This window comes from Ursus americanus, chromosome 2, assembly GCF_024610735.1.
Source record: "Ursus americanus isolate L20-20 chromosome 2, mUrsAme1.1.p, whole genome shotgun sequence".
Classification (NCBI taxonomy): domain Eukaryota; kingdom Metazoa; phylum Chordata; class Mammalia; order Carnivora; family Ursidae; genus Ursus; species Ursus americanus.
Window position 1 is genome coordinate 105,369,377 of NC_142128.1, and position 27,165 is coordinate 105,396,541.

The 27,165-nt window shown below is 44.4% G+C and overlaps 1 protein-coding gene across 1 annotated transcript; it reads right to left on the reverse strand.

Annotated features, from left to right (window-relative positions):
* Positions 1-15,693: 15,693 nt before the first annotated feature.
* BECN2 (beclin 2) lies at positions 15,694-16,974 on the reverse strand. The gene has a single exon (XM_087866611.1). It carries the CDS (start codon positions 16,972-16,974, stop codon positions 15,694-15,696), a length of 1,281 nt encoding a protein of 426 aa, XP_087722737.1.
* Between the last annotated feature and the right edge of the window lie 10,191 nt (positions 16,975-27,165).

The following is a 27,165-nucleotide window of genomic DNA, read 5'->3' on the forward strand; positions in this document are numbered from 1 at the left end:
TGCTTTCTCTCTCTATCTCTCTCTTAAAACAAACAAACAAACAAACAAACAAACAAACAAACAAACAAACACCCTGTGTGGGCTTGAGTCTTGGGTGCTGGATTCCAGGAGCCCCAGCCCCAACAGGAAGGAAAGGATTCTAGAGGGTGAAGGGCCGGGGCTGAACTCCCTTTAATCTCTGCAGAAACTCCACCAGTGACCAGAGAAACCAAGGCTGTTTTGGCACAGGTCATGATCTCAGGGTCAAGAGATTGAGCCCCGGGTAGGGCTTTGCACTTAGCGGGGAGCCTGCTTAAGATTCTCTCCTTCTTCTTCCCCTCCCCTCACAAGCTCTCTTTCAAAAATAAACAAAGGAGCCAGAAAGCCCCGCCCTCATAAAAGCCCCAGGCACAGATGCTCTAACTATTTTGTTGTAAATTTGTATTTTGATAGAGTTCAAATGGGCAGCTAAATTGCAAAAATAATACAATACCCTTTACCAAGATTAGCCAATTGATTTCATTTTACCCATTTTGAGAGAAGTTATTTTTTTTAATGTTAAACCTTATTAAACAAAGTTAAAGAAATTTTGGTAAAGGAGAATTTGGGAGTTCAAACAAGTCTGCAATACTCAGCACCACAGCCATTTGCTGTGGACTGTTTTGTTCCTTTTTGTCCTCATGATGAGTCACGGAGCTGACCGTATGGCCCATAAACTGGGTGACTGCACACTCAGCATGGTGCTCAAGGAATGAGTTAATAATAGTGAAGCGTGTTTTAATAACCTCTGATGAAAGACGTCACGCGGAAGTAGAATACACTATCCCTTTTGCCTCTCTTAAGCTAACAGCTGTGACCGACTCTACTTCTGTGACAAGGATTAGCTTATATTTTCCCTCGCCTGGTTTCCATTTCCCTCCCAGTGGGATCTTGCCCTCGTCTCCCCGTACAATTGCATCATTTGTGAGCACCGTTGTCATGGCGGCGTGAGAGATCTGGAGGTTGTGTTTTCCTTCACGAGGACTTCTTTTGCCTTCCTCATCTCGGCAGTGAGATGTTCTCAGCTGATTGACAATTCAGATGCCTTTTGGTCTATATTCAAATGAAACTCTTTGAAGGTCCCTAGCTGCTTTTCACCTAACACTGTATCTAACCCAGGACCCGCGTGCCACAGGATGCCAGGGGTTTCTGTTCTCACCGGGGTCGGTGGACGTGGACGCCCCTGGAGTGGTGTGGTCCACTTTCCTGCAGGCGGTATGCAAGCCCTACCCTCACCCCTCAGCTGGCTGAAGTACTTCAAGACAACTCACATTCACCTCTTTAGGTTTTTTAAAAATCTCTTAGCCCTTCTGAAGTGTATGGCCAACCACTTCTCAGGCATTTCTAAGCCCTAAGAAGTTGAGGAAAATGCTCTACGATTGCAGAAGAGTGGACTATATCCTGCTTCAAGAAGACTCCGGGCTTCATGGTGAAAGACAACAAACATTTACAGTTGGTCATTTTGGTTCATTTTCGGGATGTTTAGCTTGGAATGTGTCAACGCTCTCCAGCCAAAGCCACCAGCAGCACAGCTACCGTGGAACAAGTTGGGTTTATTCCTGGTGACAGCGGTGGAGAAGCTACACCACGGACATCCACAGAGTGTCTCGCGAGGTGACAGAAAGGTGTTGGTGGTGTGGGCTTGTGTTAGGTGATTTGAGGCAGGTTTAAGACAGAAGGTGTAGCTCGGGCTTGGAGGCTGTCGGGAAGCAGGGGAACGTCCATAGTATCTCCACCAACCTAGTCTATGTGGGAAGAAGCATGAAATAAGGCTGAAGTTGGTAAAGAAGCAGCAGTCACTCATGTTAACCGGGAGGGGGTTGTTTTGTCATTCTTGTGGTTTGGACGGTGCTCATGTTTTCGGCTGTGCTCAGACGCGAAAATGAAGAGGTCTTGTTTTTGTCTTGAGCGGTCACGAACAAGGGCACAGAATGGCCTTGTCTGGGGTCGACGCTCTGTGGAAGTGGTGACGTTCATCAGGAGGATACTGTGAGAGCCTGAGCACCCGCCCAGCCCCCCAGCGTGAGAGGGTGGGCTTTTCCTCTCCTCATACAGGAATTCCAGAACTTAAAAGATAGCAAAAGATAGGAATCTCATGTGTTACTTTTCATTTATATCCTGGTTTAATTCAGAAATAATTTGCTGTGATTCTGAAAGATACTGAGTCTCTTCCAGTTTTCCACACCCAGGCACTGCAAAACCACAACTTGCAGTTGGAAGAGGGTTTAAAATGGTCTAGTCTAGTCCTTTTCCTTCATCGAGGTATTTATGATCATGTTGGACATACGTAAGATCCACTGTTAGTGTAATTCCAACAGTTCTTCTCTCACTGAAGAATAAACTCCATTCATTTCAATACATAGCAGAAATGATTTGTATCATTAGTACTTTATAAAATTAGGAAATATTGAGACAAGGCCCATAAGAAATCCCAAAGCAACCATTTCCCTACCACCTGTTCTGTCTAAAGCCTTGCGCTGATGAGAAGAGACTGAGGCCAGAGAGGGAGATTGACGCACCTGGAGCCACAGGACTCATCCGTTCAAGGACTATGCTTGGACCATCCTTCCGTCACCAGCCACCGCCCCCCCCCCCCCGTCATCGCTGGACTCCCCTCCCATGTCTGGTCCCCTTCCTTCATTCGTATTCCTTGGATTCATCTGCTGACATTGAGCCAACCTCCCCCCACATCCTCTACTTCCCCACACACCCACCCCTCCACCTTCCAACACACGTTCCCACCTTCCCAGCCTGCAGTTTCCGCATACATGTGATGGAGTCAGCAGAGCTGCGAAGCTCATAGTAAAACTATGTGTGATTAAAAATCTACAGCTTTCCCCTCAGCCTGTGATCTTCATAAGGGTAGGGATTCTTACAACTTTGGGCTTCATCAGAGACTGTCCCACAAAAAGGGCGTCCTCAGCGAATGTCTTCTGCACTTGCTGTCATGGACGATGGGGGTGAGGGTGGGACAGTGCGGAGCAGAGGGCGGTGATCTTTAGAAGGGACTGGGCTTACTTCTCTAAGAGCGCCTGAGAGGAATGCCTGCCAACTGCCACGTGCAGCTTCATTTCTGAATTTCACAGACGGTTCACACAGGGTCCAAGATGGCGCTCTGGACGTCCTTCCTGAACACTGTCTCCCTGCCTCCTCCTTCTCCCGTCCTCCCCGTCATAAATGGCCACACCGCCTTTATCAACCTCATCACAATTTTAGATTGTCTTGGTCTTCATGTATCTTCCCAAGGGAATGGAAGGTCCTTGAAGGCACGCACCACTTCTGGGTGTTCACCTCTGCTTTCTCATATTTTTGAATGAATGGATGAATAAAAGGAAACGTCAGGTGGCAGTGAGAAAAGCTGATCTTGGCAAACTGAGAAGTGGGCTGCAAAGGCATCTACCGAGAACAAAAGATTTGGTGCAGTTCGTGCTGGAAATGCAATCCAGAAACAACAGGCTGTGCTTGTCTCTATATTTTTAATTCAGTGTTTAACTATTAATAAGACTTCAGAAGTAATTCTATCATATGTTTATTCCAGCCGTATTATTTTCTTCCTAATTTTCTGTAATATATTTTAAACCTTTATAATAATCGCATTCTTTGCCTTTCTGAAAAGTTAGAAATGTTATGATCTTAAAATAATTTTTGCTCAACCTTTTAAAGATTTTATTTATTCATTTTAGAGAGAGGGAGAGTGCACATGTGTGCGAGCGTGCAAAAGCATTGGGGGGGAGGGAGAGAGAAAGAATCTCAAGCAGACTCCCTGCTGAGCACAGAGCCCAATGCAGGGCTCAATCTCATGACCTTGAGATCATGACTTGAGCCGAAATCAAGAGGAGAACACTTACCTGACTGAGCCACCCAGGTGCCCCTTTCCTTGACCTCATAAAGGAACTGGGGTGGTTTTGTTTAAGCTTCTGAGAGACTGCAGGACGGCGGTTGTCAGAAGGCAGGAGAGCCTATGGTGGAAAGGTACAGGACAGAGTCAAAGCATGACACCAAGTTCACCCTGTGTGAGGAGACCATCCTACGCTCTTCTTCAAGGGTCTCCTGAAGACTACCTGCATCAGATCACCTGGTTAAGATGGAAGATTCCAGGGGCGCCTGGGTGGCACAGCGGTTAAGTGTCTGCCTTCGGCTCAGGGCGTGATCCTGGCGTTGTGGGATCGAGCCCCACATCAGGCTCCTCAGCTATGAGCCTGCTTCTTCCTCTCCCACTCCCCCTGCTTGTGTTCCCTCTCTCGCTGGCTGTCTCTATCTCTGTCAAATAAATAAATAAAATCTTAAAAAAAAAAAAAAAAAGATGGAAGATTCCAGGCCCCAACCCAGACCTACAATTGAGGGGCAGGGGATAGCAGCAACCACGGGTGTCTTACTCTGTCGGGGCCGCCTTCACAAAATCCCATAGAGTGGGTGGTTTAAATAACAAATGTATTTCTCACGGTCCCAGAGCCTAGGAAATGCCATGATATGGGTACCCGCCAACTTGGTTTCTGGTGAGAGTTTTCTTCTCGGATTGCAGATATCCACGTTCCTGCTGTGTCCTCACATGGGGTGTTGGAAGCAGGCAGAACAAGCCTGGTGTCTTGTAAGAGCACAATCCGAGGACGGTGGGGGCCCCGTCCTCACGACCTCAACTAATCCTCATCACCTCATAGGCTTGATGGGGTTCAGGAAATGCTACCCCAAGATATCATAACTTGACTTATTAAATATTTTAAGCTCAAGGAGTCTGAGAAAACTGCAGAAACTGGTAGGTCACTCTGACCCTAACAATCTGTCCGTAACAATCTCCAATGCTGCATGTATTCCAAATGATTCTGAAGTTTGAGAACTCTTGAGTTAGGGCACCTCTAAACCTCTCTGCCCTCCCCCCTCGTCAATAAGAACATATCGTGGGGGTTTACAGTGGACCCTGTCATTTCCTAAGTCCCTCTACCACAAATACTTTATGAAATATTATCACCCCCATTTTATCAATGAAAAGAATGGAAGCAAAGAGGTATAAATACTTTGCCCAAGGTCACACAGGAAATTGTATGAGTGGAGGTCCAGACCTGGGCCACCTGGTAGCAAGGACCAAAATCTCGCTGCCTTCTTCCTGTGAACTGCTCTCTGTTTGGAAGACAAAACAAGTTCCTTTTTCAGAACCATAAGGGAGTCTCCGGTCAAGTGTCAATATCGTGGTAAATGAGACAGAGACAGAGGACTGTCGTCCTTCTTGCCCTGGAAAGGCATTGTACAGAACAACCACATTGCTACAAATCTCTTAAAAACAGGAAAGGGACCCCATTTTGTTAGGCCAGGCCTTCCTGTAATGGGCAAAAGAAAACAAATCCACACCGTACATAGGATTTTTAACCAAGGAAATGCAATCAAATCCAGGGAAAGTCAAGTTTAGAATGCAAACTATCCAGATAATCCCATCAGCCCTTTGCCACTTCTTTAACTATTTACAAATTCTGTCCATTTTTACATTATTTTTCTAACCTTGCACTGCAGTATATTTTTCTCCATTTCCATTAAACAATCCATTCTCTCAGAAAATATTATAAACTCTTTGAGATAAGGGATCTCCGATGTAGACAAAATTAACACCACTGGGCACCTTGTCTGTCCAGGTGGGTGTTGATGGCGCAATAGTGCGGGTGCTCTGAATGCCACAGGCTGCTCCTTGGGGCCTGGAAGGGTCAGGTCGCCCTGTCCGTGAGCTGGTCCTCAGCTGCATGACCCCGGCCTCTACCTGTCTGCGCACCAGAGGACAGCTACCTCTCATTGACAACTTCATGTCACCACACTCATCTAAGACCAACAAGAAACCCCAATAATAATGAACAACTTTTAAAAGGAGCACCATCAAATAACCAATGTGATCAGCATTCCCCCGCCCCCGGAAACGAATTCACATGAGAAGCCAGGTTATAATCAGACAGTTGCTTGATGAACGTAGAGACAAAACAAGACAAACGACATGTTTATTAAGCTCCAGAGCTAAGAGCCTCGAGAATTCTTCCCAAGAGTTTTAACTCCCAAACATACCCCGTGATTTACCCTCCAAACAGCTCAGCAACAATGCTGACGTCACACGACTTGACTCATTCTTTTTTCTCCTTTTCCTAAACTCTGCATCAGGAATTCTTAATCTGATACAGGAGCCACCAAAAAGGGCATGCAAAATTTGTTCATATTTCAGATGTCCTTGGGAAAGAGCTCATAAAATTCATTGAATTTTAAATATATTATATATACACATGTAATTTAAAAAATTAGTAATATAGTCTAAATTCATTGTAACAGATTCTAATTTTTCAAAAAGTATTCATACTAATGACAAATATTCATTCATACATATATTTTCAATGTAATTATACTATATACAGTTTATCGTTCAGTAATGTCTTTTCCCCAGAATGTATATATCTTGGACATGTTTCTAACATTCTTTCTAGCATGATACACCATAAAATTGATTTATCTTCACTATTTTTATTTTCCCATGCCTCTATGTATGGTGAATTATGCTGTTACTGTCCTTCATGCTATTTCTCCAAAGAGCCAAACACTCTTGCCCCACACCTTCCCCTGGGCTGTGCCCTCCCTGCCCTTGATTCCCTCAGGGAGACCACCCTGCCGTCAGTACCCATCCTCCTCCCCCTTCTCCCTGACCAGTTAGCTTTCTCTTCATAGCGTCACCTTCTTTATCACTCCTTCAAGCAGCCTGAAATTATGGTAGTTATCTGTGCTTCTTCTCTGTCTTGGTTCTGAGTCTTTGAGAAAAATTTCCCCTCCGATTGTCCCTAGGCGTGAGCCTAGTCCAGAGCTGGTCCTCACAAGTATCTGATGAATGCATGCTGGTCTAATTTTCACACTCTCATACAAATACTCCAGGGCTCCTAGAAATAGCATAATTTTTAAAAAGATTTTATTTATTTATTTGAGAGAGAGCGAGCCTGCACAAGCAGGGGGAGGGGCAGAGGAAGAAGCAGACTCCCCACTGAGCAGGGAGCCTGATGTGGGGCTCGATCCCAGGACCCCGGGATCATGACCTGAGCCAAACGCAGTCGCTTAACTAACTGAGCCACCCAGGCACCCTCTCCTTTGACATTTTTAGACATGTTAATTCCATCATCTATGACGTAAAAATAGAAGAGGTACAGAGCTCAAATGAAAAGAGCCCACTGTAGCAGGCGGTGTCTCCAGTGACGTTGTTATGAGGGCTTTATTCCTGGGGGCTCTCTGGACCTTCTCATTTCTGGATTACTGTGCTACAGATCTCTGGTCTTGCCCATTCACAGTAGCTCTTTCCAAGTCACATGATCAGGTTTTACAGATGAGGAAATCCAGCACAGAGATTAGGGAACTCTCCCCAGCCCCCAGTGCCCGACCCATCTTTTGAAACTAGATCTGTCTGATTACAAAGCCCAGGACTTTCCAGGACACTGCAGCCACCAGGAGCATTGCTGGCCAAGGTTATTTGCTCAAATCATTCTGGTGAATTGGTTTTACCAGAGCTGAAACAGAATGGACACAGATCCACCATAATAAGGGTGCTTCTCCAGTGGGTGGAAGGGAAAGAGAGTGGTCATACTGCCCAGGATAGTCCAGGCACTCGAACTCAGCTCCTGTGACTCTATCAACCTGCCTCGAGAACCTCTGAGCTGGGGGAAGTTGGGAGGAAGATGGGAAGCAGTCTCCCAGTGAAGTGACAGTACCTGCGGGGACTGACACAGCTAGGATGACGGGTCTGTAAATATGAAATCAACAAAGGTTTGAAAAAGCCTTTTTCTTCATTATTATAGTTATAACAAAAGCAAAACAAACAAGCAAAACCCCTTTACTGTTGTGTTTTACTCCCTCTTCCCCATAACTCAATCTTGATGGTGAGCCATGTGAATTAAAAAAAAAAAAATCTGAGGTCAACTGGGAATAGTGTACAGCTATGTGACTTATTAGCCACCGTGTGATTTGGGGAGGATGGAAGGGAGGGAGGGAAGGAGTGACTCATGCACTGAAGCCAGCAAGGAGTAAGAGTCTTGACCAAAAAGGCAACAATCATTCTTTTCAATATATTGTTAATAACATTGTCTAAATATAACACTAGATATAATTTTTTTAAAAACCTAAACCAAAGAATAGTAGTAGTACCTTAATATGTAGCAATGCTATACTAAGAACTTTATGATTTCATTTCATCTTTGCAATTACTACTTTCTTTCTAGATGCCAGCAAATTATCCCATTTTCCCAAGTATTTGTTGAGCACCTAGGATCTGCCCATTGACATGGGGTCCCAAGAGAAGAAAGGCAGTCTTTGTCCTTGAGGACTGCAGAGTGTTGTTAAGGAGTTAAGGTGTGGTTATACCACATGCAAGTCAGACTGTCCATGCCAAAGGATGGAATATTTAATAAGCGCAGTTGAGACAAGGAGCTTGCCATTTGGAATGAAAGGGAACCATGAGTCCTAAATCAAATCTCACGTTAAAAATAAATTCCAGATGGATCAAATATTTTAATGTAAAAACAATGAAACTATTATGTACCAGAGGAAAACAAAGCGTGGGTGTATAATCCGATAATGTTGGCATGGAGACCACCCTTCTCACCATGACACAAACCCCATAAGGAAAAGACTACCAGTCTTGACCACATAAAAAAACGAAAATAAAAATTTCTAGATAACCAACCCTATAATTATAATCGAAGGGAAAACAGAGGAGAAAAATACTTGTAACTCATATGGCAAACTGCTGATTTCCCTTATATATGAAAAGATCTTTCTACTTAATAGAAATAAATTAAAAATTAAGATCCAAAAGGCCCGTAAACACCAAAATGTTTAACAATGATTATAGAAATTCAAGTTGAAACAACACTGAGGTTTTTTCATGTAATAGATTGATAAATATATTTAAAGGTTGATATCATCCAGTGCTAATTATTATGTGATGGAATTCACACGTTCCGTGGGAATATAAACTGGTAAATCCAGCACCCCCTAAAACAGAAGCAAGAGAGGCCTCTTTGTAATTTAGAGGACCCCATTCAGGCCCTGATGTGTTGCGGACTTCCCCATCGTGGGGAATATTCTATAGCCTTAAGGCAGCGGACTCATCCGGAGCCCACTCTGCACCCCTTCTAGATCCTTCTCCAGACATCTAGGGCCCTGCACTCCTAGTGGCCATGTCAGGAACTACACAGGACTCTCATTTCCTTAGACCATTTTCCCAAAGGCAGATTGTGCTGCTGGCATGTGCATCTCTGACCCGGAGGGGTAGCCAACAGGTGGCTGATTGCAGGGCTCTGGATAAACTTGCATATGAAGCTTGAAGCCAGTGAGTTCACAGGGAAGCACATGAAACTCTGCCTCGACTCTGTAGAGTCCGACCAGGGGTGGGAGGGAGAGGGAAGATGGCCCCGGGGCCGTGGACCCAGAACTTCCCAGCCTCCAACTTCAAGGACTCCAAAAACTCTAAATTTGAAACTGGACTTCTAGGTAATAATGACGGTGTATTTGTCAAAGTAGGAGGATAGAACATACTTTACTGAACAGTCTGCTGCTTGATTCAAGTATTTACACATATGATATGCACATCTTCACTTGTACTTCTGTTACGGACCCACAAGCGTTAGGGTGCGTTGGGACATACTCATGTAGAAAAATATTTGGTATAAACTTTTTTAAATTTAAAAAATATTCGTATTTGTCCACCCAGAAATTCCCTGTCCAGAAATTTATGATGTAGGAATAGTCATATAAGTCATACAAATACTCACAAATTTAAGCACATATTAATATTTACAACATCTTCATAATTATGATGATAATAATAGTAATAAAATGCCAAGCACTTTACTGAGCACTTTAAATATTACCACTGAACCCCACAATTAGGTGAGATTAATACTATTATCTGTTTTATAGGAAAGAAAATTAAACTTTAAAAAGAGTACCCAGTTTCCATTCATTTAGCTTTTAAGTGGCCGAGCCGGGGAGTTGGGATTTTTTTTTCAACTTCTAAATCTGACATTTTTCAAGATTAAAAAAAATTTATAAAAGTGGGTCTTTTGTAAATCTGTTTTAAAAAGTTAAAGAATAAATGAGACAGAGAAAGATGAATACTGTATGATCTCACGTATATGTGCAATCTAAAAAAAACACCCCAAACGCAGATACAGAATACAGATTAGTAGGGAAGCGGGCAGGGGATGGTGAATGGGATCAAAAGATAGAGACTTTCAGTTATAAGGTAAGTTTTAAGGATGTAATGCACAGCATGGTGATAGAGTTAACAGCACTGTATTGTGTATTTGGAAGTTGCTAAGAGTAGAAGTTCTTATCCCAAGAAAATGCTTAACTATGTGTGGCAATGGGTGTCAGCTACGCTTTACTGCGGTGATCATTTTGCAATAGACACATACATCACACCTTTATGTTGTACACTTTAAACTGATACGATGTTATACAACAGTTATCTCAAAAAAGTGCAACTTGAAAAAATAAGTTGAAGAAATTGTATGATAAATACATACCTACTTACCACCAGCTTTCAACATCTCACGATGGTTTTATGAATACATTTTTTTAAAGGTTTTATTTATTTATTCATGAGAGATAGAGAGGCAGAGGGAGAAGGCAGGCTCCCTGCCCAGGGAGCCTGATGAGGGACTCCATCCCAGGACTCCAGGATCATGACCTGAGCCAAAGGCAGGCACTTAACTGACTGAGCCACCTGAATACATTTTCTTAAATTGCTGACTCACTTCAAAGTCCACTGAAGACACATCTTAAGCCTAAATATATACATTAAAATTATATTCTCCAACATTACAACACCATTATCACACCTAAGAAAATTCATGATTTTCTACACACCACCTAATACCAGACTATATTCAGATTTCCATAATTCTTCCCCAAAATGTCTTACAGTTCTCTTATTTTCTCCAAACCAGGATCTAGTCTGAGTCGTCGATGCCCTGCTGCCCGGTTGCGTGGGAACGTGCCTTGAACAACGCTGGACTGACTGGCTCTTTGCAAGGACGGGGGAGGTGGGGTAGGGAGGAGCCCTGTGAAAGGCTGAAAATGCTCCTTGGTAAGGGGTCAGGGCGTGGTGCTTTTGCTCTGGATTGTGTGCTGACAAAACGCAAAGGCAATTCTATGATTTTCTTAATGTTTTTTTCTAGAAGCAGGAGGAACAAAGCAGGGAAGGGAGACTTTGGGCCATTTTTGTGGTTTGGACAACATTCTTGTTTTTGTCTGTCCTTAGAGAGGATTACAGAGAGGTCTGGCTTTTGTCTTGCTCCATCCTGGTCACAGAGTGACCTGATTTTTGTTCTGTGAGGTTACGTGGGTCAGAACTCCGTGGCCTAGCTTGTTAGCGGCAGGCCTGCTCGGCTGGCAGTATTTCCTTCTCCGAGTTCACATTACATTTGGTTGTTACCTCATGCTTGTCTCTGTTAATCTAATACAACCCTCCTACTGGAAAAAAAAAAAAAAGATGACTTTTTGAAACCTCGTCCAAGCGTCCCATAGAAAATCTCACATTCTAGATTAATCTGTTTATTTCTTTGTAATGGTATTTGGTTTGATCCAGTAAATTGGAAAATCGGTGTAGGGGCTCTGTAAGAGTCACATCAAACTTGCCCCGTAACGAGACTTCACAAGCAATGCTGTGAGGTTAATACATCCCGTCAGGAGACACATTAGGTCATCTCCTGATGAGTGATGTTAAGTTTGATAACCTGCGTAAAGTGCGGCAGCAAACGTGTCCGTTATAAACGTACGTCAGTGAGTCGCTCAGTCTGTGGGGTAACACTGGGTATGCCACAAGTACCCTCGCCCCCAGGTACCTGCTTCTGCATCTCTGATCACCCTTACCTGAGTCAACGACTTCCTCAGGGATTGCAAAAGGGTTATTTTCTATTCTATTGTTCCTTCTACATTTATGAAGTGGCATTTGCTCTAAACAATATTCCCTTATCGTCTGGCAATGAACTGCGGTTCCTCCCGAGAAAGAATCCATGACTTCTCAGTGATACCAGAAATGGAAGGAGAAAAACACTCACGTGTCTTGATCTGGGGTTACTGATATGGCTAAAATCCAACATGGGAGGGGAAATGATGAAGTGTGCGCTCCATCTTTTCCCTGAGAGTGTCCTTTTCTTGGGGAATGGGACCTAGAAACCAAGATCTGGTGACTGGGGGCACTTATGGGGACCGGCTTGATATTGCTTCCAGACCCTTTGAGGAAACAGAGCTAAAAAAAACCAAACACACAACACACACAAGAATTCATACTAATATTTCCAGTCCAAGTACTGACAGCTTTATCTTACAATATACATAAAATAATTTAAAATTATAAATTGTGTCACTACTCCCAATAGAACTACAGGGCAATGCTTAATATTTAACTGTAGTACTTTTTTTTTTAAGATGTATTTTTTTATTTTAGAGAGCATGAGGGAGCAGGGTGGAGGGGCAGAGAGAGAGAGGGAGAGAGAGAGCCTCAAGCAGACTCCCCGCTGAGCACGGAGCCCAAAGGCGGGGCTCAATGCAGAGCTCGATCTCACCACACTGAGATCAGGACTTGAGCCAAAATCAAGAGTCGGACATTTAACCCACTGAGCCACCCAGGCGCCCCTGACGGTAATACTTTTAATCTCAGAGTATAGCTACTCAGAATGTGCTGTCACATTACAGTTTTCAAAAGTACTTAATCTTTTTCTCTGTGATGTTAAAAAGTTGATATTAGGTTTATATTATCAGTTTTACACTTGCTTTTTCATTTCCCTTTGACGTATTTTTACATTTTTTAAATATATGAAACATTTTTATACTATTCAAAAGTTAAACCTTTACAAAAATATGCTCAGAAAAGTGTTACATCCATCTCTGTCCCTTTCACCTCACTCCTCCCCTCAATAGGTAACTTAAAATGGGCAAAACCCACTGCTGAAAAACATTTGAGACAACAGGTAAATCAGTTTCTTTCCCCGAGTTTTAGGTGAAGCCAAGCTATAACTGATAATTGTATTAATGGCTACAATATTGGGGTTGTGTAGGTATAAAACGACATTTGAAATAGAGTGATGAAATAAAGATTTGCAAATCAGCGCATATGGAATGATCATCAGAAATATGATGGGGGCGCCTGGGTGGCTCAGTTGGTTAAGTGTCTGACTCTTGATTTCGGATCAGGTCATGATCTCAGGGTTGTGAGATCAAGCCCCACATTGAGCTCTGCACTGGGCATGGACCCTGCTTGGGATTCTCCCTCTCCCTCTCCCTCTACCCACCCTATAAAAAAAAAGAAAAAAATATGGTAAACTTGTCCCCTTGTACCTGATGCCTGATACTAACCTCTTCTTTAAGACAAATCTTCAAAGATCTGGAAGTTGTGTTATATCTTACTTATTGCAAGTTGCTGACTGAAGCCCAAGCTTTACAAATACCCAATACAAATAAGCATTACGTATTTTCTGTGGCTGGTTTTACTCTTTAGGAGCCCAAACAAGTAGTTGCTACAATTGAGTAGTTGCAACAGGATCACATGGACCAAAAATCCTAAAATATTTACTATTTGGTCTTTTATAGAAAAAAATGTGCCAACCTCTGCTTTAGGGGCAATTGATAACATAGCTTTCTATGTTATCATCGCCTGTGTCAGATTATTCTTAGGTATTTAATGATTTGAACCATTTAAAGTTCTTTTTTCTTAAATTTATTTGAGAGAGAGAACACGTGCGTGTGAGGAGGAAGAGAGGCAGAGGGAGAGAAGCTCAAGCAGTCCCCTGCTGAGCACAGAGCCCTGGGCAGGGCTCCATCTCAACCACCCCAAGAGCATGACCTGAGCCGAAATCAAAAGCTGGAGGTTCGACTGACTGAGCCACCAGGTGCCCCTCAAAGGTCTTTTTCTAATTGTTGCCTTTATATAAAAATATTTTTTATTTTTGTATTTACTTTGTGGTCACTGAGTTTCTTAATTGACTTAATTCTAACCATTTATCTGTTGATTAGTTTTGATAGTGTTATAGTTATTTTATATGAAAATAACTGATTTATTTTTTCCCTTCTAGTCTCTAGACCTTTAATTTTTTATTTATTGCACCGGCTAGGATCACCGACACATGTTAAACAGAAATGCTGATAACCAGTATCTTCTTCCCTAATCACAAGGGGAGAGAGTTTTTTTAAACACAAAGCTTTTATGTAAGTACCATTATATTCAAGGGATACATTTTTTTTGCATTTTTCTCTACTTTTCTGAGTTTTCATATTATGTTTTATAACTTAATCTTTTTCCTTAATATAAGCATTGCCATTAAATGTTACATAATTAAATATTTTTCTATAACATCTTAATATCTACATGGTATTCCATCATAGACTTAGACCTTCATTTAATCAATCTCCTGGTGTCCTAGTCTGTGACAAATTAACCACCTTCCTTTTCTCATTTCCCACAATGATTTCTATTCATAGGTGCTTACTATGTATAAGGCCGGTGCTATCCTAGGCGCTAACTACACTACAAAGCTAAAGTAGCTCCCAGCAAGTTTAGTTTGGTTAGAAGACCCTGACACGTAAGGAAGAGCTTGGGCAAAGGGCAGGGGAACTTTGGACTTAGTACGTGTTGGAATAAGAAGATGCTGGAAGAAGTGTAAGGTGAGCCTGGAGAGACACGGAGGGACCCAGGGCTGAATTTTATCCTGGGAGCAAGGCAGCAGCAGGTAAAAAATAGGATACAATTTGCATTTTTAAAAAGTTCTCTGGCTGACTCCTTTTACTTTTTTAAAGATTTTATTTGAGAAAGAAAGCAAGAAAGCTAGCAAGAGCATGAGTGGGGGGAGGGGCAAAGGGAGAAGCACTCTCCGCTGAGCAAGGAGCCCACCTTGGGGCTCGATCCCAGGACCCTGAAATCATGACCTGAGCTGAAGGCAGACGTTTAACCAACTGAGCCATCCAGGTGCCCCCACCCCTGCTGACTCCTTTTAAATCTTCAGGTCTCTGTAAGAGTTCACCTGATGACTCTCAACTGATGACTGGATTGACCTATCAGCCAAGATGTTACCAGTCCTCTTCAGCCACACCCCCACCAGATCAGTCTCAACATAATGGCACAACCCAATATGACACACTTCTGACTTTGAAATCACTGAAGAAAATATAGAAATTCACTGAAAGCTTTTCAGGGATGAAGGAGGGATTTACACTATATATATTGCAGCAGAAACTTAATATCTTTGAATATTCGCCCTCCCCACAAAAGTCCCACTACATATGTGAGTGGCCCAAATACGTTTATGAAGACTCCAGCTTTCTCCTCACCAGCCCCTTCCCTCAGCCCCACCCTAGTGCTTTCCCTCTGCATCTCTTGATCCTTTTTCTGTACTAGTTATCTGGTCATCTTGTAATTCAATCTTTGCTGACATTTTGAATGTTTGTTAAGATGGGGAGGGAGGGAACAGCAAAGTACAAGGAAGGGAGGACAAAGATGTTCAGGGGCAGATAATAATGGCTTTTGGTTTGCTCTGAACAATTAATGCTTGGGTTGCCATTTATTTTTAAAATTATAAGCATGTTGTATATCTTTCAATTTTACAGTTTCTGATATTTTTCACAAATCAAATATTTTAAAGCAAAAATACTCCCTCTCCCTCATAAAAGAAAAAGCTATTCTTGATATCTTAAAGAGACCCAAGCGAGACTATGCTTAAAATTTATAAGCATGAGCCTGAGTGCCTTTGTCCACTGCTCCTCTGTGTTCAAGTGGGTTCTGATGGAATAGAACTCACCGCTGCTTCTGGAGTCTTCCATTACGCCACTCTCCACATGAATCCTGCAGGGCAGGCAAAGACCCCACTTGCCTTTCTCAGCCTCTTCCTTGAACTGCTGCATGCAGTCCAAAAAAGCCATCATTGCCTGGTCAAATTTGACATGCAAGCAAGTTCTGTGCCTTGCGATGTAGAACAATGGCAGCTCAACGGGGTCAGCTGTTACAGACTTCAGATAGGACCGCTCTCCACAGGGGACGAGTCGATACCTCTGAAACTCCAGCCCAATCTTGTTGGACAGGGCAAGGAGCAGCAAGGCTGTCTGGCCCCAGGCCATGTTAATCTCCTTCCAGCTCACGGGGATGGTGGGGAGGCAGCCCAATCTGAAGCTATTGATGATGCCCACAGGGCCATCATGCCTGATCTCAAAGGTGGCATTGAAGGCGTTGGTCTTCGTCAGCCAGCCCCACTGGATCTGGGCATGTCTCAGCTGGTGCTTTATGCTCTTCAGCTGGTCCTGCAGTTCCAGTTGCTGCCATTGCAAGTTACTATAATCCCTCCAGTACTGCTCGTCCTGCTGGTCGAGCATCTTCGTCTCTGCCCGGGCTGCCTCCAGATCTGCTGCTATTCTTTCTCGGTTCTTCTCCACCTCCTTCAGCTCCTGCATCAGCGTCGCCTCCTCCAGCTCCAGGCCCTCCAACTCCCCCTGCAGTGTCTTCTTCTCCTCCTCACGTATCCTCCCCATCCAATATTTGTACTTCTGGTTCTCAGATTCTACAATAATGAGTTGGGTGTCCACTTGTTCTAAAAGTTTGTCGGTACAGTCCTCACATAGGGGGTGGTCCATATCTTCTTCACCAGTGAGGATGTCAAAAATGTCCCTCGCAGTCTTCTGGATGTTACTGAGCGTTCTTGCAGAGTCAAACTTTCCAAGCAAGATGAACTTGTTAGAACTATCTCTTGACATCTTGCCATTGCCAGGGAGGATAGAATAGGAGGCACCATCCTGCAGCTTCTCACTGTCCGTCTCCACCTTGGAGGGAGGGCCATGCTCCTTCTGAGCTGAGGTGAATGTGGAAGCTGCAGATTCTTGGGTGGTCTCGAGACCCAAGGTCATCATGGACTGATCCAGCTTCATGGGTTGCCTGCAGCCCTGGCAAATGAAGCGGGTGAAGGACATGGTGGAGGCCTTGGCTCTCACTCTAATTCCAAGTTTCCTCTGGGTGCCCACTTATCTATTTATACCTTTTTAAGCTTTTTGAAAGTAGTGATTCTTTTAAAATGCATATTTCATCCTGTCACTCTTCTACTTCACACCTTACATTGGTACCCTCCTTAGATACCTCTAGGCCTCCTTTAGCTCCTTTTAGACAAGTGATTCTTTCTAAAAGGAAAATCTGATCATCTCACTTTGTCCTTTAACAATTCCAAGGCATAATCTTAAGAGTAATCTTTATAAATTAAGCTCTGATCATGGTACTTTCCTCCTTAAAATGGTTTTATGCTCTTATCTTACCTTAAAATAAAGTCCCATTATCTTAACCTGACACCAAGGCCTCTGCTCATTTTCCCAGCTACTTCTCTCCCTGTTTCCTGCCACCTTCACCCATGGGCTTCTCCATGATCCCTGGAGTGATGGGTGGAAAGGATCTACTATACAAAGTATGCTTTTCCTCACCCTGATACAACCCCCCAAAGGGTTGGGGAATAGCAGAATAAGTTTGGAACTGCTTTCAATGTCATGGTCAATTCTGAGTCCTGATTCATGCTTGGGAGTAGAATGGCAAAGTATATTCATTGCTAAACGCTAAACCTCATTTTAATTACCCACCCACCAAAACCAAACAAATCCAAGCCACACCTGGCTTTGAGTTTGAACCAGCCCAGACAGATGATGCCCCAAACAAGCTAAGGAACACAGAGGTGAAGGAGAGTAGAGATTGTTTCAGACTCTGGTTTATCTAACAAGGGAATGATGTTTCCAGGATAATCCAGGATTCCTCTGTGGAGCCTTCCTTTCATGAAGGAATCAGTGGAAGTGGAGTGTTGTTTATAGCTGGGAAGGAAATCCCTTATTTCTGGAGATCATCCTTCTAATTCTCACCTCCTCATTCCAGGGTCCCCTTTGGGAAGACTGGAAGGGGACCAAGAGTGAAGATTCTCTGGGTTGGAGGGTATTGGCGGCAGGAATTTTATGTACTTCTCTATTGTCAGCACTTAGATGAATTACCTTGTCCTCTCTTCCATTTCCAACCTGTGTTCCTCAGGCTTTGTCACAAACCTCTAGGAAAGATTCATCTGTACCCACTATCTCCAATTCCTCTTCTTCTGTTCTCTCTTAAACCCACCGTGATTCAACTTTAATCCCAGTACTTGATAGAAAGTCCTCATATCAAGGTCACAGCTGTTGCTGCGTTGCTAAGTTTAATCTCAGTGGAATAGGAAGAAAGGTCTTCAGCCAAAAGTGAGCATGGGGAAGAGATGCATGTGAGAGTCGCCTAGGTGAGTAGGAGATTGCATGGAGAAGAGAAGTGGCCTGACTGCTCCTCACTTGTAGTGGTCCACACACGACTTGCTGTCATGAGCAGGTGTACAATTTTGTCCAGCCACCCACCTGCATGGGTTTGCCAAGCAAGCAAGACTAAACCGGGGAGGCAGGAGAGAAGGTGCCAGCAAGGAAGTGGTTAGGAAGGTTGACGGCAATATATCCTGGGAAGGAAGAACAGGGGTGGTGGGAGAGACAGGGAAAAGGTGGAACAGTTGATGTGCTTCTGTTCTAGGAGGTTGAAGGAGGGTCAGAGTCAGGATATCGGGAGACCAGATGAGCAAATAGGGGAGGTAGTCAGAGGGTGTGAATGAACTGGACACAACAGAGCACTTGCTCCCTGTGGTCTGCAATCTTTCATCTCCCCATCCTGGAACAAACGACCTTTGTTTGGCTCCTCCAGGCACATATCATAGTATTCTGGAGTCAGAGGGTCTTGGCTTCTAATATTGCTTACTTAACAGATTACTTAACCCTTTGATGCTCAGATCTTCATTTGAAAATGAATGAAACAGAAGCCATCATAAGAGACTTGCTTTGATGATTAGACAAAATGATCTTTAGAACCTCAAATGACATTAGTTTCCTCTCACTACCAGTCGCCTGTGTGGCCTGTGCCTGGCTTTCTCCTCCTTGTGCACCTTGAACTTCTCAAAAGAGAAGCTCACTACTTCTCACTGTTTCCAAATCCTCATCAAACCTCTTTCAACCTTTGCGATCTGGCATCTGGCTCCATAATTAATGGGATCAAATGGTTCTTGTTAAGGTCAGCAATGACCTTAAATAGCACATCCAAAGCATCTTTTCTGTCCTCTTCCGAATTAGTGCTCATTCTTTAACATTTGAGGTGATTGCCATCCTTTCCTCATCAAAAGAGGAAAACAAAGTCCTTATTTGGATTCCAGAGGATTGCTGCTTCTGAGTCTCCCAGATTTCTAAACTTCCTTTCCACCCTGCTGACTCATCCTGCCAAGAGATTCTGAATTTAAAAAAGTAAAAATCTGTCTTTGATATAGACAACTAATTTTTTCTGAAGCTTGCTAAGTGTGAATAAAAGCCTACTTTTAAAAATTCAAGGCTTTGTATACCCATGTTCATAGAAGCATCATTCATCATAGTCAAAAGGTAGAAGCAACCCACATGCCCATCGATGAATAAATGAGTAAACAAAATGTGGTATATACATATAGTGAAGAATTATTCAGCTTTAAAAAGGAAGGAAAGAGAGAGAGAGTGAGAGAGAGCACAAGCAGGGGGAGCAGCAGAGGAAGAGGGAGAAGCAAGCTCCCCTCTGGTCAGGGAGCCCGATGTGGGGCTTGATGCAGGGCTCGATCCCAGGATCATGACCTGAGCCAAAGGCAGATGCCTAACTGACCAAGCCATGCAGGCACCCCAAAAGGAAGGAAATTCTTACCCATGCAACAACCTGGGTGAAATTTAGGACATTATGCTAAATGAAATAAGCCAATCACGAAAGGACAGATAAGGTATGAGTCCACTTAAATGAAGTACCTAGAGTAGTCAGATACAATTCATAGGGAATGAAAGTACGATGGTGCTTGCCAGGGGCTGGGGGAAGAAAGGTTCGCTCTATAAATCACTGTGATATTGTGATTTACATAAAAAATATATATTTGGTCTTCTCTGTTCATACCACAGAGCTCCTAAACCCTTAGAATTTGCTAAGCAATGAGAGCGATCAAGGTGTCTTTTATTGTTAATGAAGGGACTATCAGAAAGTACCTAAAGATGGGGGCTGTTATCAGGAGAACCAACCATGTGATTGGAGGGTTGAAACTTTAAGCTCCACCCCACTGACATCCAGGGGGAGAGTGAGGCTGGAGATTAAATCAGTCACCAATGGCCAGTGATTTAATCAGCCATGCTTATGTAATGAAGTCTCCATGAAAACCCAAAAAGGAGTGGGCTCAGAGAATTTCTGGGTTGGTGACCATGGGGCAATTTGGGGAGAATGCTGAGCCTGGAGACGGCATGGAATCTCGACAACCTTCCCGCATATCTTGTTCTGTGCATCTCTTTCATCTGACTATTCCTAAGTTATATCCTTTTATAATAAGTTGGTAAGCTAGTAAGTAAATGTTTTCCTGAGTTTTATGAGCTGCTCTAGCAAATTCATCAAATCTGAGGAGGGGTCAAGGGAATCATTTAGTCCCAAGCCAGGTGACGACCTGGACTTGCAGCAGTTGGCATCTGAAGTGGGGAATAGGAAGCAGTCTTGGCGGACTGAGCTCACAGCCTGTGATCTGATGCTATATAGCGTCAGAACTGAATCATAAGACACGCGGTTGGTATCAGAATTGCTTGGTGTGAGGAAAAAGCCCACACACTGGAACTGGAACCAGAGTGCTAGTTGGTGTTGGAATATTTGGGTGTTAGTGTTCAATGGGTACACAGTTTTAGTTTGGGAAGATTAAAAGTTCTGGAGATGGATGGTGGTGATGGCTGCACATGTGGGAAGGAGAAACGATTCTACCCTTCAAGGTTCTTCTAGCAGGGCTAAGAATTAAATTGACATAAGACAGATTAACTGGAGAAGATAACACTGAATTTTGTTAAGTATGGGGAATCCACAAAAACATGAAATTCCAAAGACAGGCAAAATGAGGTATATGTGTTGTCCTGAACTAAGAAGGGAATTGGGGTCAGGGATTTCCCAGGGAAGGAAAGCAATGCACAGGAAGATGGAAAGGGGTAAGTGTTTGGTAAACATATGTTTGCTGGGCTATTCAGAAAAAATGGGACACAGAGGAATTTTAACATATAGACTGCTAAAATTCCTCCTCCCTGTAGACTACCCCTCATTCATATTATACTGTAGTTGCCTGTGGTGATACCTCCTGTCCTGGAGCAGGTCTTCCAACTAAATTCTTTTAGAAATTTAAGGAGAAGATCAAAGTTTCTTCCTGAGTTTTTTGATCCCTGATGGTTTTCAGCTCAGGATAATTTGCATGCCAAAGCAACACTTCCAGGGTGATTCATTCTGAGCTCCCTCACAGGACAATGTGAGTATATTTAATGCCACCGCACACTTAAAAATTGTAAAGATGGTATTTTATCACCATTAAAATATAATAAAGGAAATTAAAGGACCTGTCTAAAGCGGCTATCTTTCTCTCTGCGGGGCCCCTGGGGCAATAAGGTAGCTATTAGAAACTTTCCCATAGATGTAACATGTTCTGGGACTCTCAGATGGGCTCAAAGTGCAAGACTCATCATTAATTAGAAAAAATAGGCCCAGCTTTAAAATGCTAAGCACATATGCCTCTGTTTGCTATGATTAACATGAAAAAAAAATTGTGTTATGTGTGTCTTATCACAGTTTAAAAACCTCAAGTTTGCACTGGCTTATGGGCCTCAGAATGTCCCCTGTTTGCTTTCTAAACCTCCACAGACTTTGACCGTGGCCTCACAAAGGCCAGTGTGGGGATTCGAGGTGTGTGAGGAAGGACTCTTGCGGCTGCAGAGGGCCAGACACCTGCGGGCCCAGCTGTGACTCACACAGGGTGGGAAGGCAATGCTCATAGTTACAGAGGAGCCCAGATTTCTGGTTCACATAAGACACTTTTTAAAGGAATTTTAAGTTTTAATTCATTTTGCTTTGCTTCAGACTAGCCAACGTCCTCTTTGCTAGAGAAACTCCAGAGAAGTTAATCACAACAAGCTGGAATGGGAGTATTTTTTTCAAGACTCAGACCATCAAAAGAGCCAAGATCCTGGCTTTCTGTCCCAGGTCAGATGCTGATTTAGGAAGTCATTTCAGCTCACAGTCTGCTTAAACTCTGTGAGCCGGGTGCAATGCTAGCAATTAAACACTGCTCACAATCGTTGTTGAGGGCAAAGACACCTGCACCACGCTCCCTCAGCGTTCTGCACAGGGGCGGTGTCAAGTCAGTGTTCAGGAAACCATCGCTAGATTCTGCACACAATACGAATGCATGCAAGTGCTCAGCCCGAGGGACTGGAGCTCCCACCTCCTGCCACTCCCCGCTAATGTCTATCTAAAGCCATGCCAGAAAAATAAAATATAGATTTATGCAGAGCGAACTTGTTCATATAAAACAAATATTCTCTATTTGCAAAAGGATCCACAGAATTCCTCAAATAGATTGCTGGCTAATGTGCAGAAATTTAACTCTTTATAATCAATATTAAAAAGTCAGGATCCAATGCCAGTTGAAGGGCAGATGTTCCAAGTCAATCCACCTGTGAAGATTGATACCTCTCTCACCTGTGCACTGGCACATGCATCCATCAGTCTCAGTGGATGGCACTCGGCATATCTACTTCTCCACCGGACTATACGACTCTTGAGAATATTGTTGAAACCCTTCTTGCATCTTTAACATCCATTCATCCATTCTGTTCCTTCTTTTCTTTTTTCTTTTTTTTTATTCTTATGGAAGGGCTTCTAAACACCAGGACTCTGACTCAAATAATCCCATAGATGGGACAGCTCATTCTACTAAAATATACTGGTAATTTTTTTCCAGAGAATTGCATGCTAATCATAATGATTTGATCATTGGACTAAAAATCTAGGAGTATCAATTTACTGCATGTAGTGGATTGCTATCCCTTGTCATAAGGAGTGCCTTTAGGATTCCTGACGATGACGTATCATCCCTTCACAAGAGGACTGTGAGGATCACCCGCTCCCCAAGACCTTGGCTCTAGGAGCATGGAAAACACCACCATCGATATTCGGGCCCAGGCCCTTGTTCTCATCATTCTCATAATCATTAGCAGGGAGAGGAAGGCCCCCAGAAAGCAGCTGCAGTCTTGATGCCTTAAACCAGCCCCTTCAAGATCGTGAATGCTCACAGGCAGGATTGTATTTTATACCTAAGGCCAAACTGGCAGAAGCCGAACTGCTGCCCACCACCCCCCTCCTGGACAATGCCCACGGTGTCTGATGCTCCCATCCCGGCCACGGGCCCCATTTAATGTATTTTCCTCACTCTAAGACTAAATGAACAAAACTGCCCTCTTACAGCCTGTTCTGGGGTTCAGGACATCTGGGGGCCTAAAGATTTCTTCCACTCTGTTCTGGTGCGGTGGGAAGAGCTCTGGCCCAGGGTTCAGGAGGCTTGGTTTCTGGTCACAATTTACTATAGACAGTTCTCTGCGCCTCTTGGTTTTCTTATTTGTAAAATAAGGGACTTTGAGCAAGTGATATTCAAAGTCCTCACAACCTCACTTATGATAAATTTTCCATCTCTTATTAGGCCAGGTTCCAACTAGTTCTTCTGCCCACCTCACACTCCCTCCCAAACCCCACAATAATATCACGGGAAATTATTTGAGAACTAGAATTCATTAAAATGCATAAGCTTACACCCGAAAATAACCATGTGATATAACCATATGACCATGGCCTATGTTTTCACCTATTTTGGTAGCTTGAGATGCCTTTTCAATGACAAAGAAGTTGGTGATTGATGTCATATTCTTGTCTACACACTCACAACAAGCCTAGCAATCACAGCTCAGAATGGACTGGAACGGTGGGAGGCTGTGTGGACCCAGGGCCTGTCGGGATCATGGAGAAGGTGGAAAGTGGAGGCCACCACCAGCTGTCAGGGCACGGGTTAAGTGGCATGCCGCATGGCAGAGTGAGGCAAGGATTTGGAAAGGACGAGGGAGCTGAGGTTGGTGGGATGCTTGGGGCACTAAGACCGGGATGAAGGCCAAGGTTGTTGGATCAGCAGATCACTGGCCAGCTGGCTGGACATCCAAAGTCGGGCTGGCAACAGTGCTGGCTGATCACGCTCAGACCCTGGTTCACTGAATCTTCCCGTAAGCACGGGGAGAGGGCTGGAGGCTAACGCCTTCTGAGGACCTAACTCGTTTCTGGCTTACTGCGGCAATTGTATTGTCAAGCACATATTCATCCTTCTCTCCCTCCGTTGGGAGTGATTTTGGACTGTGGACTGTGGGCTGAAGTGACAGTGTGTCAGTTCCAACCCCAAGTGTCTCCTAGCTCTCTTGTGCTCCTGTCTTCCATCATGAGAACAGCATATCCCATGGAGGAGCTCTCCTGCCTCTGTCCCCAAGTGAGAAGGCATCTGGAGCCCTGTCCGGCCAACCTGCGAAACTCCCAAATGAGAAATACATACTTGGGTTGTCAACCACTGAAACTTGGGGGTTATTATCACAGCAAAAGCTGAGTGGTTGAGACATGAGAATCTTTCTGAATCTCAGGTGAGGATCAGAATCCCTCAGGTGCTGGGCTTTGACATCAAATCAAAAACCATGCTTTCCATTAAATTGTGACGACTCTGGTCTTTGATGAGTAAAGCAATAGTTAACTTAGAAAAGTGGTCATAGAGAAAATGCTAACTGAATATTCCTTTGGGAGCTCCTGGTACAAGAGCTCCAGACCCTCCCAGGAGTGGACGGCCTGCTGGGAGTTCTGCATCAGCAAAGGAGCCTCCGATGCCATAAGGATGCAAATGGCTGGCTGCCGAGAGCCCCTCTTCTCCCTTCTCCCTACCTGCGGACTTCACAGTACAGTCAGGAAGAGACACAGGAAATCCGATCAGGCTGCCCCAGCGCCTCCGGGGAGAGTGGGAACAATGTGACCCTGTCTGAGGGCTCCTGCGTTCCTCTGCCAGAGAGCCCTGTCTCCTCTCCCCTTGTGAGTCACCCTCGCAGGTGCTCGCAGCCCTCGGGATGAAAAATGATGCTCTGGCGTCAAGAAGCCTTTCGGGGCTTACGAATCCCTTACCCCTGGAAAGTAGGGAAGGGGAAAACATGGGACACGGGGTGGAAAGGCAGTTTGGAAATCAGCTGGGGAAGGCCAGCAGGCCTTCACAGAGTCAGCCAGAAAAGGTTTTCCAGTATATTTTTCAAAGATCCTGAGTAATTTTTTTGTTGTCCCAATGTACTGCATTCGGGGTTGGACTGGCCCTAAGGGCAGTTGGACATGGCCCTGTGGCCTACGGAGAAACTCCTGTGACAGTGCTCACCCCCCGCCCGCCCTGTCGCTCTGGTGTCTGGGAGTTTTCCCAGCCGGACCCCTCACCAGTGCTGGGAGCCAGTCTCAGTCATGCAGTACTGGGCACTTCCTTCTTCTCTCCAGAACATGCCGAGTCCTCCCCGAGTCTGCCCTTCGTCACGGCGGCTCTGCAGGCCCGGCAGGCCGTTCATCACTCTTCCGGCCTCAGCTTTGGCTTCCCTCCCCGAGGAGGCCATTCTGTGCCGTGGGCTCCCCAGACACCCTCCCTAAGAGCACCTGTCCCAGACTGAACTCCATCCACAGTGACGTGGCGTAGCTGGTTCTCGCGGCTTTCCCATCACGACGGGAGCTCTGTCACGTTAGGGACCGTCCGACCTGCTGGTCCCCGGCTGGCACCTCACAAGCTCTGTGAGCGAGTGACGGATTGCATCTTTGTATCAACTCTGAAAGGTAACTCTCATTTTGCTATTAACTGCTGCATTCTGTCCCAACTCTGCTTTTAAAATGTGGCCTGGGGCACCTGGGTGGCTCCGTTGGTTAAGCTTCCGACTCTTGACTTCTGTTCAGGTCATGATCCTGATCAGGGTCTTAGATCAAGCCCCATGTCACCTGGAGTCTGCTTGAGATTCTCTCTCTCTCTCTGCCCCACCCCCTGCTCTCTCTTTCTCTCAAATAAATAAAAATAAATAAAATCTTTAAAAAAAATGCTGCTTCATTTTATCACATAAGTAGTACATGAAGACTTACCAGTACAGAGAATTCAGGTCCTTCTGAGGAAATGGGAAACAGAGCAAGTCCCCCTTTCTTTCCTCTCTCCCTCTAGACCCTCTCCCTTCCCCAGGTAAACTTTGAGAGTTTTGGTTCTCTGAGATGGTGTGATTTATAATAACTATGTATTTGGTCTTTGACCCCCATCCTGGCACAAACTTCCTAAAACCCTCCAAAACTTTTGGACCTTGCCTCAGGATGCCAGAAAAACCAACCCATGTGATTAGAGGGTTGGAATTTTCAGTCCTGCCCCCGAGACCTCCAGGTTGGTGAGAAGAGCTGGAGGTTGATCAATCACCGATGGCCAGTGATTTCTTCAATCATGTGTATGTAATGAGGCCTCCACAAAATCCCAAAAGGGCAAGGTGGGAAAAGCTCCCAGGTTGGTGAACACATGGAGATTCAGGGGGAGTGGTGTGCCCAGAGAGAGAATGGAAACCCTATACCCCTTCCCCATACCTTGCTCTATGCAACTCTCCCAAAGGGCTATTCCTGACTGACTTCTATCCTTTTATAACAAACCGGTGATCTCGTAAGTAACATGTTGCTCTGAATTCTGCGAGCCACTCTAGAAAACTAATCAAACCCAAATGGGGCTGCAAGAACCTTCAGTCTACAGCCAGTCAGTCAGAAGCCCAGGTGACAGCCTAGATTGTGATGAGTGTCGGACTGGGGGGTGGGGGCAAGCTTCTAGGACCTTTAACCTGTGGGATCTGACGCTATCTCCAGGTGGACAGTGTCAGATTTGGGCTGAATTGTTGGACACCCGGCTGGTGCTGGGGAGCTGTCTGTTGGTGTGGGAAGCCCTCCTCTGACACACAAGCTGGTATTAGGTACGGAGCCTTCGCTGACGTTTTGCTTTCTATAATTCACGTATCTGTGACACAGAGGCATCCTTTCATGTAAATGAGTTTTAATTTTCTTTAAAATGACTAGAGTGTACCCACTGTAGTGTCTGTCTCTATGGGATGGGGGCCCCCAAATGTGGGCCTCCATGGGGTGGAAGCCGGAGGCCCCGGCAGTGCAGGGTTCACCCACGGCAGAACAAAGGAGGTAGAAGTTTCTTGAATACACTGCAG